At 36.8% G+C, this 14,952-nt stretch overlaps 3 protein-coding genes across 3 annotated transcripts; 2 read left to right on the top strand and 1 right to left on the bottom strand.

The window, feature by feature from the left end:
• Positions 1–297: 297 nt before the first annotated feature.
• On the top strand, positions 298–2,785 carry LOC112705982 (pentatricopeptide repeat-containing protein At3g21470). The gene has a single exon (XM_025757040.3). It carries the CDS (start codon positions 666–668, stop codon positions 2,268–2,270), a length of 1,605 nt encoding a protein of 534 aa, XP_025612825.1. The 5' UTR covers positions 298–665; the 3' UTR covers positions 2,271–2,785.
• LOC112705983 (psbP domain-containing protein 4, chloroplastic) lies at positions 2,623–5,094 on the bottom strand. The gene is made up of 5 exons (XM_025757041.3): positions 4,486–5,094; positions 3,745–3,848; positions 3,339–3,450; positions 3,002–3,229; positions 2,623–2,879 (listed from the first exon to the last, which is right to left on the bottom strand). Exons 1-5 carry the CDS (start codon positions 4,781–4,783, stop codon positions 2,815–2,817), a joined length of 807 nt encoding a protein of 268 aa, XP_025612826.1. The 5' UTR covers positions 4,784–5,094; the 3' UTR covers positions 2,623–2,814.
• A 1,098-nt stretch (positions 5,095–6,192) lies between these two features.
• Positions 6,193–13,814, top strand: LOC112705981 (putative transcription elongation factor SPT5 homolog 1). The gene is made up of 22 exons (XM_025757039.3): positions 6,193–6,659; positions 8,034–8,263; positions 8,344–8,490; positions 8,584–8,745; positions 8,825–8,908; positions 9,004–9,074; positions 9,407–9,761; positions 9,879–10,034; positions 10,132–10,229; positions 10,320–10,368; positions 10,471–10,623; positions 10,703–10,846; positions 10,965–11,058; positions 11,178–11,336; positions 11,429–11,474; positions 11,559–11,650; positions 11,746–11,824; positions 12,455–12,506; positions 12,599–12,707; positions 12,795–12,938; positions 13,204–13,301; positions 13,514–13,814. The coding sequence occupies exons 1-22, from the start codon at positions 6,338–6,340 to the stop codon at positions 13,757–13,759; spliced, it is 3,090 nt and encodes a 1,029-aa protein (XP_025612824.1). The 5' UTR covers positions 6,193–6,337; the 3' UTR covers positions 13,760–13,814.
• The last annotated feature ends 1,138 nt before the right edge of the window (positions 13,815–14,952 follow it).

Genomic DNA, 14,952 nt, shown 5'->3' with positions numbered 1-14,952 from the left:
TATGCTAGAGTTAACTACTTTTTTTTCACTATATACATCATAACGGTAATATCGAAATTTGATAAATACATCATAATTATTATTATTGAAAATTTGAAAGGATAAGGAAGAAAAAGTTTCAAGTTCTGGAAGAGTAAGCAAGACTGCTTTTATTTGTAGAGACATGACACTAAGATAGAAATACTGAGATACAAAATTTTGACAGAGGAAATATGGACAAAAATAATGTGTCCAGAAATATTAAATTAGTGTATTTTATGTCCATCCTGACAAAAAAGACACAGAGATACTGACAAAGAACACAACTTATTTTTTATTTTTTCTTTTATTATTTTTATTAATTTTTTATAATTATATTTTTTATTGTTATATTTTTCATCTCAATTTTTTTGAATAAAAAAATGAGAATAAATTGAATTTTCATCATTTATTCTAGTTTATCACTAAACAAAATATAAAAACATAAAATTTTATGTCTTTTTATCTATCAATCTTGTCCTATCCTATTTCCAGTGTCTTATTCTATTCTCTTAGGAAACAAAACCTTTTCTTAGAAACAAACACAGGGGAAGGGATTATAGAAGAGATAAAATTAGCGTTCATACTTCTATGCTGGTAGAATCTTTCATGAAGATTTGGAGCAGCTTTTTGTTGCTTAATTAACCATGCAAAGGTTTAGCCTTTGCACAAGTACTAACAATACATTAACGTACTCATCGCTCTTGTTTTCTTCCATAAGGAACCACATTAGTCAAGGTTCTCATAAATGTGCTCTTCTTCTGTATAAACAAACTCGCCGCGAAGGTCTCTATGATCCCAGCGTTGTCCCTTTGTTGTTCAAGGCTTGTGTTTCTCTCTCAATTCTTCACCACGTTAAGGCCTTGCATGCCGAGTCCATTAAAGCTGGTTCACATTGTGATGTGTTCATCGGAACAGCATTAGTAGGAACTTATTCAAAATGTGGTATCCTTGGGGACTCCCGCAAGGTGTTTGATACAATGCCTGACAGAAATGTTGTAACTTGGAATGCAATGATTGGTGGGTACTTGAGAGCTGGGGACAAAGAATCTGCCTCCTCAATGTTTGAGGCGATGCCGGAGAAGACTCCCGTGTCTTGGAGCCAGATGATTGATGGGTTTGCAAGGAACGGGGATACTGCTGCTGCTAGGAGGTTGTTCAATAAGGTTCCGGACGAGGCAAAGAACGTAGTGACGTGGACTGTGATGGTTGATGGGTATGCTAGGAATGGGGATATGGAAGCTGCCAGGGAGATCTTTGAACAGATGCCAATTAGGAACTGCTTTGTGTGGTCATCTATGATTTGTGGTTATTGCAAGAAGGGCATTGTCGAGGAGGCTGGGGTGATTTTCGAGCGCGTTCCAGAACGCAACGTGGAGATTTGGAATTCAATGATTGCTGGGCATGTCCAGAATGGATTTGGTGAAAAAGCACTGCAGCTTTTTGAGGAAATGAAGGGTGAAGGGTTTGAACCGGATGAATTCACTGTTGTTAGTGTTTTATCTGCATGTTCTCAGCTGGGACTCTTGGATGCCGGTAAGGAAATCCATAACATGATAAAGCAGAAAGGGATGAGGTTGAGTCCCTTTGTTGTGAGTGGATTGGTTGACATGTATGCAAAATGTGGGGACCTGGCCAATGCAAGGTTGGTATTTGAAGCATCAGAGTCCATTAAGAAGAACATCATCTGCTGGAACGCAATGATTTCAGGCTTTGCCATCAATGGAAAATTCCATGAAGTCCTTGAGTGTTTTGGCAGATTGGAGGAATCAAATATAAAGCCTGATTCAATCACCTGTCTCATTGTGCTCTCTGCTTGTGCTCATGGTGGTTTGGTAAATGAGGCTTTGGAAGTAGCAGCTAAAATGGAAAGATATGGAATTGAAATAGGAATTAGACATTATGGATGCATGGTTGACCTATTGGGAAGAGCAGGGAGGTTAAAGAAGGCTTATGACTTGATAAAGAGAATGCCAATGAAACCGAATGAAGCTGTTTTTGGGGCACTGCTTGGTGCATGCCGGATTCATTCAGACGTGCAAATGGCAGAACAAGTAATGAAATTAATCAGTGCAAGCACTGTTTCAAGTTCTGATTCTCTCAATGTGCTTCTGTTCAATACCTATGCAGCTTCTGAAAAATGGGAGAAATGTGAACAGATGAGGATCAGAGTAGATGAAAGAATTCAAAAGACACCTGGGTGCAGTTCATTCATCTTCAGTGCTTCGTCCATGTTCACTTGGACAAAGTAATATATTAAAAACAGAAGGATTTGATCTCTATCATAATTGTTTTATAACTTTGAGCTCCTTGACGAGATCACCATGGTTGCTACTTGCTACCCCAATTTTGGGATATTATCCCAATAGATCACTTTAATCACTGAAGATATTTGAGTTATGATTAGTGATCATTGATCAAGGTGGTGTTGAGGGCAAAAGACACACTGCTTTGAAGCCAAGGTGTAAACCAACAAGCTGGTTCAATGGAATCCAAGACTTTCTACAAAAGTGAAGAACTTAAATGCCTTTATAATGTCCTTCATTTATAAGTCACAATCACTAAAGTGTGTACCTAGAAGTTAGAATGGGGACTGCCAAGCAATGTCAAAATAAAGATAGACCATTGACCACCTCAGAATTGGTATGTTGAAGGTATACAGACTTTTCATACATGATTGCTCAAATTCGTTTCCCAATCAAAATAGTGGGAAAGAAAATATCTGCTGTTACTAAAATACATATACAGAAAGTGCACATTTATGATCTCTCATTCTCAAAAGCTCTCAATTGATAATTATACAACTCGAAAAGACTCAGCTATCTTCTTCAAATCGTTGTAGTGTCTCTTCCACTGAAGACCTGCAATGAGGACAACATTCTGTTATTTTCTGTTAACATTTTCAAGCATTTTTTCTTGTTTTTTTTATGCCTGTCCAGACTTGATGATGCAAGACTGCTTAGAAGAGAATAAATATACATACCACTGCCTGTTACACCAAACAAGTACAAGCGATTTCCTGCTGCAGTAGCAGTAATAAAAATATGAGGAGGCTCTAGCTCAAACTGGTAGTATGTTCTTCCATCGTGTTCTGCTACGTCTGAACTTAGAACCTTCCCCTCGACATTGTCCCCAATCATTTCCGGACCAAATGCATTGATGACTTTCTCTGGAGGTCCGATTTTTTCTATTGTAGCATCATCACCAAGATCTGTACACAGTCAACATTTTATTATTTACCATGAAGTTTCACTGCTGTTTTCATTTCAATCTTATTTTCAATCTCTTTAAAAATACAAAAAGAATCAAAGAAAACTCACTATCAGCAAATCTAAGAACAGGAGCAACAACGACAAACAGACGCCCTTGCTTAGAGTTTGCAAATCTCAAATCTATCTCAGTGCCACCAAGATCTGCTATTGATACTGGTACCTGTTAAGCATATGTAGTGACGATCACAAATATATATAGTGTAAGTAATGCTAGGAATGGCAATGGCCACCGTGGACTTGTGCAATTACTTGTAGATTTTTGTATGGGTCGCATTAAATAATTCAAGGATAATTAGTATGTCCTACAGAATATGTTTCTGTCCTGTGATTATCTTAAAAGTTCTTTCTTGCACTTTGAGGAATTTCTACCTCAAAACTTAATCAATAGTTCATATAACAGAAATCTTGCTGGATTGTTTTGCAGCTTTAAACAAAAGAATTAATTGATCATTACCTCTTCCCATTCCTCAGGTACTCGGAAAGCGTATGGTATAATCGGACTCCATCCAACACCATGTCCACCGGACTTATCATCCGGCCTGCGGTATGTCCTCCAACCTGTCTGATCAAACGCTTGTCCACATTATGTCATTGCCACTTGAAATCAATATCAGAACAGACATTTCGAACTCTAAATGGAAAATATTTAGAAACAAAAGTTGAGTAAGAAACATTGCAAGCTTCTAATTTCATAAATGGAGAAAAAGCTGAGGGTTTTTTCAATGAACACTGGGTAGCTTGATATAACTTTTGACACCTTTAAGATTATCAAGTATTAACTAGAGTTAGACCACATAACAAATCTTTTAAACCAACTCATAAATAGTTTTTTCTATCTTCGCTAGGATCTGAAGTTGAAGAAGAACAACGCTACAAAGAACAGCTTCATTCACACCACTGATACTACCAAGGACAAAGCATCCCCCATGTTTTCTCATAACAATACAGATGATTAAAACTTGCATCTATTGAATATGTTCCTAGTTTTTATCACTTGTGCAACAACCCCCCTTGGCATCATCACAATTCCTTTATCATAAGCTTCCATGTGAAATTTGAATGCTATTTCTAGTGGTTTATTATTCAACAATGAGTGGGAAAAGAACACTAATTAACTACAGAATCAAAACAATGAATGGTTATGTCTCCAAACAAGGATAAACTATGTTATTCCAAAACAACAAAGAAAACGAACCATTTTCGTCTGGCTCTGACAGGCCAGGGATTCTCCCTGCTAGAAGACCTTGTTTCACAACCGCAAAACTCTCCCCTGGAAAACCCAACAAGCACACCCCAGAAGCCAAAACCGCTCTTCTGTTCACCAAAGACAAAGTGGAACATCTCTGGCTTTCTTCATTGGTCAAACAACTCCTCTTTGATACTGAATCAGCTGAAACTCTTTGAACTCCATTTTGTAATGGAGAGGGTTGTATATTCACTTGATGGTGGTTCCTCCAGGAAAGAAAACAGGTTGTGGACAAGGCTGTTGCCATGTCCACACAAGATTTTTATGGGATTGAAATGAACAATGGAATCGGTATGCTGAGGAACCCGAGAGAAAATCTTAGCAAGCGTGGAGAAAGATTAAGGCAGAATGCTGAGGTCTTAATATATATGGCTATGCATGGTTAGTTTGGTCAAAGTGCTCTAGACTTGTGTGGATACGGTTCTATTATAATTGTGGCAGTGAACTAGTGAAAGTGTGAAACTCCAATAGCTTGTTCACTTCCCTTTGCTAAAAAGTGCTAGAAGGTTGCGATTTCTGGACTCGGTGCCTCACACGTGTTGAGATGAGGTGTTTGGGGAATATTGATTTTTCTCTTCTGTGTATTTAAGGGGTTTTTTTTCCCCTATAGTAACAAATCATTACTAGGCCCTTAATAATTTAGATGAACAATTATTATTATACTTTTTAGTATTTTAAAAATAAAAAAATAAAAGTGACGTGTCATTTCAAAAAATTAATGTACAAAAATATTGCTTTGCGTTTAAATGGATAACTAAAGTTAGAAAATAATTTTAAAACGTATTTAAAATTAATGGCAAATAATATGTTTTGTGTTTAGATAACTTTTAAAAATGTGAAATTCTAATTCTCAATAAGATAAAGAAGTTCAATTTCCTCCTTTTTCTCTGACTCACTTCAAAATGCATTTAGATTAATTAACACTTAAAATTAATATATATTTCTTAATTAAATTTAATATATATATAGATTTTTACACGTAATTGCATAAAAGATACAATATAGGTTTATATGTTAATGCAATGTATATTAATTTTGACCATTTTTTGCAGAACAAGTTTTGTTCTAAACTATTTTATTTTGACGAATTTAAAAGTTAGCAAGTTAAATCATGATATTAGTGCAAATAATAGTTGTTAGCAATAATGACCATCTATCACTTTTAAAAGATAGTCCTGTATATATTTTTATTGTAAAATAATTTTATATGTACATTTAATTATATAATATTATATTAATAAAAATAATTTATTTTATATTAATTATATAAATAATTATCTAAAATAAATAAACATAATTATATGCTGTATAAATTATTATATGCATCGGTGCAATAAAATTAAATTTTAAATTTTTTATATTTAAATTCAAATAATATAACTTTTAAATTTATAGTTATGTTCAAATTAGTATTTTGTATAACAAATTATATATATTATTTCTTTCAAAAACGATAATTTATCTAATTATTACATTGATTATAATTTAAAAAATAAAAAAATTTATCCTATACATGACACACAAGGGTTGTTACACTTGTTTAAGATACTAATTTTGTTTACGTGGCGATAATACAGTAAAACTAGATTAAAACAGGGTATATAAAAGCGAAAATTTAAAATAATATTTAACTGCATTTGACGGCCTGGCAGTGTATATAAGTATCCCTCTGTTACCCCAAAATTTTTTATCTTTCATAAGGCTTTGTATCTCGCACAGCACCCACCATCACTTGCATCGCGCGAGAGAAACAAAGAAAGAAAAGGCAGAGAGAGCGTTCGCTAGGGTTTGTTCTTGCGCCATGAGTCACAGAGGAATGGACGACGATGATGAGGAGGAGTACGAGGAGGACGAGCAGGTAGCCGACTTCGATGAGGAGGCAGAGGAGGAAGAGGACGATAGGGGGCGCGGCAGCGGCGGCAGGAAGCGTCGGAGATCTGATTTCATCGATGATGATGCTGAGGAGGTGGATGAGGATGAGGAGGAGGAGGACGATGACGATGATTATGGGGGTGGTGGCGGCCGCAGGCGCCAGAATAGGAAAGCCTCTGCTTCTCATTTCTTCGATGACATAGCGGAGGTGGATTCAGATGGGGAAGAAGAAGAAGAGGAAGGGGAGGACGGTACGTTTATTTTTCTTCTGTTCATTTGCTTTTCTCTTTATTGTAATTCGATTATATTGGCAAATTCTATTAGATATGAAAGGGGGAAGAAATTAGGGTTGCAACTGGGGATTTAGGGTTTCATTTTTGTTCATCGTTTTGTTCTTCTTTGGAACTGGTTAAAATGGCGAGCATAGAGATTATTAGGAGGTTGCGATCGAGTTGAAGAGGACGTCAATTAGGATTGGGGTTTGTGTGGTTAAAAATCAATTTCTTGCCGGCGGAGCTGCTGTTGGGTAGTCCTTAAGCTGCTGACTATGTATATGCTATGCACATGAGTGTTATTCTGATGAATTGGATGAACAGGTTCTGTGTACTTGAGTATGTCGTTGGTCAGATAGGATTGGTTTTGCACGGAGATTTGTCAATTGTACGATGCTGTTTAGGTTTGATCAAACTTAGATGGATCTCTGTTACCAGTATGTTCTGACTGTTCCTGATTTCCCTTCATTTTATTTCCCATTGCTACGGAGGATTGATATGTATGTTTACAGTTATGGTGACTTGGTAGTTAAGTTTTTATTGATTTGGAGTTTGGAAAACTTCCCTTTGTTGGAATGAGCTTTCTCAAACTGAAACATGAATTATGTTGTAGCCTGCCAGTGATGAATTATGCAGACATTGCTGAAAATCAATTTCGTTAGACCTGGTTTTATATTTGATATTTGATCTTTCTGTAGCCCTTTACTTTATATCTGACTTGTTTTGTGTCAGAAACATGAACTATAATATATGGAGGGGCCAGGGTTCTCCAAAACCACTAATAGTTTCAAAGACATGGACATAACTGTACTTGTATATTTTACTTATAACCATGACGAGCTCAAGAGTAGGCAATAGGCTCTATATATTTGTCTCTTCTATTTGTCTGAATCCCAGTGTTCTATTTTACATTTCCCCCTCAATATGACTGATGTTACATAGTGAATGAGATCGTAGAGTTTTCACAAATACATTCATTTAGGGTCTGTTTGCTTCAGGTAAATCGGTGCTAATAAATAACTTCTCATGTATTTGGATAAATTATTTAAATAATTAAGCTGCAAAAAAAAAAAAATCCAGTTTCATATTTTTAATAAATTTGAAAAGAGTGACTTGTGAGAAAATCTGTTTAGCTTTTCAATCATATAAAAAAGATATAAGTTCATAATCACTCATTTCCTATCCTAAAGCTGTAACAAATGCACTTTCATAGTGTATGAAGTGCTATAAATCTTATCTATGCCTTTTCTGAATGGATGAATTCTGGTAAGATTTGAATTTTTTGCGTGTATAAGCTACCTTGCATAGTTACGTCAAATATCTTAATTAGCTAACAATAATCTGACGTTGCAGATTTCTTTGTTGATAATGGAAATGATATTCCTGAGGACAATGTCAGTAGGAGCAGACTTCATAGGCCTTTGCATGAGCAAGATAATGAAGATTTTGAAGCTTTAGAAAGACACATCCAGGAAAGATATGCAAGGCGTGTGGAATCTTTTGATGAAGAGGCTACAGATGTAGAACAGCAAGCTCTTTTGCCATCTGTTAGAGATCCAAAGCTGTGGATGGTGAAATGTCAGGTATGACCCAACTGATTTTGTGATAATCTTTTGCAAAGATATAGAAGCATGTTATATATTCTTCTGTTGATGTTCATTAGATTGGTCATGAGAGAGAGACAGCTGTTTGCCTTATGCAAAAGTATATAGATAAGGGGGCTGAATTGCAAATCAGGTCAGCTATTGCCCTTGATCATCTTAAAAACTATATTTATGTGGAAGCAGATAAAGAGGCCCACGTGAGAGAGGTAATGTCATGTGAAACATGTTTTAGTTACTGATCATGTGTATCGTTATCAACAATATTCTGTACCTTCTTCATAGTTTTTCATATTTTTTAGGCTATTAAGGGTTTAAGGAACATATATGGGGCGTCAAAAATAACACTAGTTCCAATAAGAGAAATGACGGATGTGCTGTCAGTTGAAAGCAAAGCAATTGATCTTGCCAGAGATACTTGGGTCAGAATGAAGATTGGCACATATAAAGGGGACCTTGCCAAGGTATGCATCATATTCTAGGCAAATTATTCATACTACCGTTTTGGCTGCTATATTCACTATCAAACTATATCTTCTGTAGGTAGTTGATGTTGATAATGTGAGGCAGAGGGTTACGGTGAAACTGATTCCAAGGATAGACTTGCAGGCGCTTGCAAATAAACTGGTATGAAATGCTTAAATGTCTTATTAAATTCTTAGTTTCCATATTGGAGTCGTACCAACTTGAGTCTCTTGTTGTGAAAATGATGTATCATGCAGGAAGGTAGAGAAGTTGTGAAAAAGAAGGCGTTTGTCCCTCCTCCTCGTTTTTTAAATGTTGATGAAGCTAGGTAACTCGTGATTATCTCCTCTATAAGTGAATGTCTTCTGTTTCCTGGGAATTTTCTCCTTCCTAGTCTTATAGATGTTCAATCTGGAGAGTAAATAAGTCAGAGGGTAGTCCAATAACTAGTTAGAAATGACAAAGTGATTAGCAAAATCTATTCACAAAACCACTGGAAAAAAAAGTTAGCTTTAATAGATCATCCATAGGCATGCTTTGTTGATAGGACATGATATCATTGACTGATCCATGTGTCCAATCCCTTCTCATTGTACTAGGTTTGATAGTGGTGGTTGTTCCTGTTCTTCTTCCTGGTCTGATAGACTGTGTTTTATACAGGGAACTGCATATTCGTGTCGAGCATAGACGTGATGCCTATGGGGAAAGATTTGATGCTATTGGAGGAATGATGTTTAAGGATGGATTCTTGTACAAAACTGTATCAATAAAATCCATTAATGCTCAAAACATCAAACCTACTTTGAATGAACTTGAAAAATTTCGAAAACCTGGTGAGAGTGGTGACAGCGATGTAGCAAGTCTGTCAACTTTGTTCGCTAACAGAAAGAAAGGCCATTTTATGAAAGGTGATGCTGTAATTGTTGTGAAGGGTGATTTGAAGAAGTTGAAGGGGTGGGTGGAGAAAGTAGATGAAGATAATGTTCATATAAGACCAGAATTGAAGGGTCTTCCTGTAAGTATAAATTTTTAATTGGCTAGTTTCTTTCCGAAATGTGCTTTTTTTCCTCCAAGGTTTTGTAATGAATTATTTCCATGATGATTTAGTTTAAGTTACCTTTTATTCCATCAGAAAACCCTTGCTGTAAATGAAAGGGAACTTTGTAAATATTTTGAACCTGGAAACCACGTTAAGGTTGTTACTGGTGCTCAAGAGGGTGCTACCGGCATGGTTGTGAAGGTGGAACAGCATGTATTGATTCTATTATCCGACACAACAAAAGAACATGTGAGCTCAATGGTCCCTACATAAAGTTGATCTAGGGTTTGTGAATTTTTGCTTTTATATGTAGCGCAAAAGTGACATGGAAATGTCCTCTCTTCAGATCCGTGTGTTTGCAGATGATGTTGTGGAGAGTTCTGAAGTGACCACTGGAATTACAAAAATTGGGGACTATGAACTTCGTGATCTTGTATTGTTAGAGTAAGTCGTTTGTTGATCTTGAGATTATCTTAAATTCTTGCCTGTATATCATGGTTCACACTTCTCTCACTTTTAACTATGCATGTGCAGTAATATGGACTTTGGTGTAATAATTCGTGTAGAAAGCGAGGCATTTCAGGTTACTTTCTTACTTTGAGCCAATACTTTAGTACATTTTTTATTCATTTAAAATGAATTTTTTATTATTATATTAACATCATCATGTGTTACATTTTTATAGGTTCTTAAGGGGACTGCAGACAGGCCTGAAGTTGCACTTGTTAAATTAAGAGAGATTAAATGCAAGGTAGAGAAGAAAATAAATGCGCAGGATAAGCATAAGAATACAATCTCAGTAAAGGATGTTGTGCGAGTTGTCGAAGGTCCTTGCCATGTAAGATTCTATAACTTATGCCTTATTTCTTTCTTTAGAGTTCTTGTTCAGATGATCAGCTTTCTTGATTCTTTTGAAGGGAAAATCTGGTCCTGTGGAGCACATATTTAGGGGGTTCTTGTTCATCTATGATCGCCATCATCTTGAACATGCAGGCTTTATATGTGCTAGGGCTGGCTCGTGTGTGGTCGTTGGAGGTTCACGTTCGAGTGGTGACAGAAACGTAGCCAGTTCTTCATCCTTTATTTAGTTTAATTTTTTAATTTTTAAATTATGCATTTTGGTTTTTTAGTTTGATTCATGCAAATATGTCTTGGTTAAGTTGTTCCATGTCTTCTCAGGGTGATGCCTACTCGAGATTCCCTGGCCTTAGAACTCCACCTCGTATTCCCCAGTCCCCAAGAAGGTTTTCACGAGGAGGGCCTCCAATTGATTGTATGTTAAATCTTTTATTTTTTAATTTTCAGATGTACTGGAATATTGAGTTGAAGTACCATTTTGATGCTTCTTTTGATGAGAGAGATTTGATGTTGATTTCTTTTAATGTGATTTAGCTGGAGGAAGGCACAGGGGTGGAAGAGGACACGATGGTTTGGCTGGTGCAACAGTCAAAGTACGCCAGGGTGCTTATAAAGGTTATCGTGGACGTGTAATAGAAGTTAAAGGCACAACAGTTCGGGTTGAATTGGAGTCCCAAATGAAGGTTGTGACGGGTAGGTTGCCTAGTCTTTTTTGAAAACACCTGCAATGCTTGTATTTTTATGCGGCGTGTTTCTCTAACTTATCTGACTTGTGTTTGCTGCAGTTGATCGCAACCATATATCGGATAATGTAGCTGTAACCCCACAGCGGTAAGTTGCATGCATGTATTCTTAACAATTTGTTAACTGCATTCAACAGAGGATACTTACCCATTTGACCATGTCTTTAACCAGTGAAACTCGATATTCGATTGGATGTGAAACCCCAATGCATCCTTCTCGAACTCCCCTACATCCATATATGACCCCTATGAGAGATCCTGGAGGTTCGTTTAATCTATTTTATGACACTAGAGGTGTTCGTATTTGATTAACTGATTAACATAACTGCTAATAATGTTCACTGGACTGCTATTTGTAGCAACTCCTATACATGATGGAATGAGGACACCAAGGCGTGACCGGGCATGGAATCCTTATACCCCAATGAGTCCGACTAGGTTTGCATTATTGTCATCCTTCCGATGTTACATAGTGTATATTGCTTTTTTTTTTTGTAATTTGTCCATTCCTATTTTATTCTGAATATATATATTATCGTTAACCTTTGTGCAAGTCTCATGATATCTCTTATGCTAAAGAGTGGTTGGAAAGCTTTGCTCCTGACATGTTTGGGCATCCAGTTATAGGTTAGAGAAATGGGGGAATTATTTGCAAAATCAAAGGGGGGAAATGATGGCCCATTTCTCTCTCCTATTGTTGTGTCTTCAATTTCCAGCTGATACCTGCCTCCTGTTATGTTTTTTCTCCCTATCAACAACCCTGTTGAATGACCTACATTTCCCCAACTTCTCGTCAATCTTTACTTGAGGCTTGTTACATGCCATCTTCCAACAAGCTCAGCACTCCTCCCTCTTATTTACACACAATGGGCTTCTTTTATCTAACAGAATAGGAGAAATATAGGAGAGTATATTTGTTTAAATTCTTCAATTTTGTAATATATTTCAATGTCGAAAACATAAAACTATAGTTTAAGAGGGTTATAAGAAGCACTTCTAGTTTATAGTGACTGTTAAGTACTGTTAAGTACTATCATATTATGCATTCTGATGGTGAAAACTAATCAGGGACTGGGAAGATGGAAATCCAGGCTCATGGGGAACCAGCCCACAGTCCCAGGTCAAAACAGTTCCTTAACTTTTAATATGCCTTGGAACTTGTTTGGCATGAACAAAAAATCTTATTTTCTCTTTTTGCTTTGACGTTTTCAGGCAGGAAGCTCACCTTCACGGCTATATGAAGCCCCCACTCCTGGTGCTGGTTGGGGTAGCACTCCTGGCGGAAACTATAATGAGGCTGGAACACCGCATGACTCATACGGTAGTACTTTTTTACTTTTCTCCATGATATCAAATATTTAGTATTTTAATACTAATATCCCATCTTGGGGGTGGGATTGTTTTGCAGTAAATGTTGCAAGCCCATATTTACCATCAACACCTGGTGGGCAGCCTATGACGCCAAATTCTGCGGTGTATCTTCCCAGCACCCCTGGAGGACCACCCATGACTCCAGGAACTGGTGGTCTGGACATGATGTCCCCAGTTTTAGGTAGCTATCTGTTTTGTAATTAACATATTGCACAGATTTACTCTCTGTGTTGGTGTTATTACACGCATCTATGGTATACCAAATTCTCATCAAGTCATCATACTTTAGGCGGCAAGTAATGATTATTAACAAACATGCTCTCTGTTAGATTCATTCATGTGATTGATATTTTTTGTCACTTATTTGGTCGACTTATTGGTAAGATTTCAATTGGTAGTGTGTATCTTTGTCAGGTTGTCAATTTGATGGTTTGATTTTGTTGTAGGTGGGGACAATGAGGGGCCATGGTTTATGCCAGACATATTAGTTAATGTACACAGGCCAGGTGAAGAATCTGTTGGAGTTATAAGAGAGGTTCTTCCGGTATGTGATCCTAGAAGCTTTGGTTTTATACACGTTTTTGTTTGTTGCTTTCGAATTTGTATACATGGTTTTTTAGTCGACCTTTGTATTTGACCGATTATTGTTTTGAATTTTAGTTATACGTGCGGTATTTAACCTTCCTAGTTAATGGAACTGTATTCATTTGGCCTGATTATACTGTTAATGGACATTGTAATTATGCGTTTGTTCAGGATGGGTCTTGCAAGGTAGCGCTTGGCTCAAGTGGAAATGGTGAAACGATAACTGCCCTTCCCAATGAAATGGAGGCCGTGGTGCCAAGGAAATCAGACAAAATAAAGATAATGGGTGGAGCATTGAGGGGGTCTACAGGCAAGTTGATTGGTGTAGATGGTACTGATGGTATTGTAAAGGTAGATGACACATTGGAAGTCAAGATTTTAGACCTAGTTATTTTGGCTAAATTAGCTCAACCATGATTAGGCTTGTCTTAGGAAAAAAATTTACTTAAATGCACAAGCTTTTCGTCCTTCATACGTCTCTTATGCTCTCCTCCGTTTTTGTCCTTCCGAAGTTGGTTAATTTAAGTTTTGCTGCATATTATTAGTAATACACTCTCTTTAACTAATGAACCAATTATATTTTAACGGTCCGGCCATTTTTTTCACCCAAAATTTGAACCAATCCGACTCGATTAGACGGCGCTAACAGAGGATGGTATATGGCACACACATCGCACAAATTTATCCGTCATCCTTGCATCTTAAATATCACCCAATCAATCCCTGGCTTGGGTTAAGCTTTTTTTTTTTTTTTTTTTTTTTTTTTTTTTTTTTTTTTTTTTTTTGGTTTCCCACGGTATCCCCTGACCCGGCAGGTCAAGGACTAATCCGTCGCGGTACTGAGCTCCATTTAAGGGTTTGCCGCTGGCCAATGGGTTGCTGCATGCACAAGGCGGGATTCGAACCCCCGACACTTGCTTAAGCGGACTAGTGAGCTAACCACTAGACCAACCCAACTTGGTTAAAAATTTAAAATGCATTAAGGGAGGCTTGGGTTAAGCTTTTGTCCCAATGCAATTTCTTTTGTTTTCAAAGAACACGGATAGTGAACACATGAAACATTGCGCTTTCTACATGTGTAGACATGGCGTGGTTGCTAGCAGCTTGTGATACGTGTGTGAGTTGGGGGACAATATGATATGTTGTATTATTGGTCTCCTTTTATGTTTGAGTCTGCTAACACGATGTGATATAAAAATGTTGTTAGCTTCCGGGATTAAAATGAGAAAAAGCTGGTGAAGGAACTAGTTTGGTGTATAATATTCAGTTTTAGGGATTAAAATAAGTCACGAAGGATTAATTTAGTATATTCAAAATGATGATATGATCGATTACAGGTGAGTGAATAACATTGTGACACGTGACACAAATTGACACATGGTTAAATAACAGTGACATGTGGCATAATTATTTACATTAGTATGCTACGTGTTACTAGTCAACTCATTATCATACTATTATACGTGACCAAATTATAGAGTACATCATGGGTCAAGGACTAACGTGGTGCATTTTTGTCGATCTCTGTGTAATTGAAATTTCAAGAACGATTTTAATGCATAACACCAATTTCATGGACTATTTTAGAGTTTAACTCGTTAATATACAGA

The sequence above is a fragment of the Arachis hypogaea genome, chromosome 8 (assembly GCF_003086295.3).
Source record: "Arachis hypogaea cultivar Tifrunner chromosome 8, arahy.Tifrunner.gnm2.J5K5, whole genome shotgun sequence".
In the NCBI taxonomy this organism is placed as follows: domain Eukaryota; kingdom Viridiplantae; phylum Streptophyta; class Magnoliopsida; order Fabales; family Fabaceae; genus Arachis; species Arachis hypogaea.
This window is presented reverse-complemented; position numbering and strand designations above follow the sequence as displayed.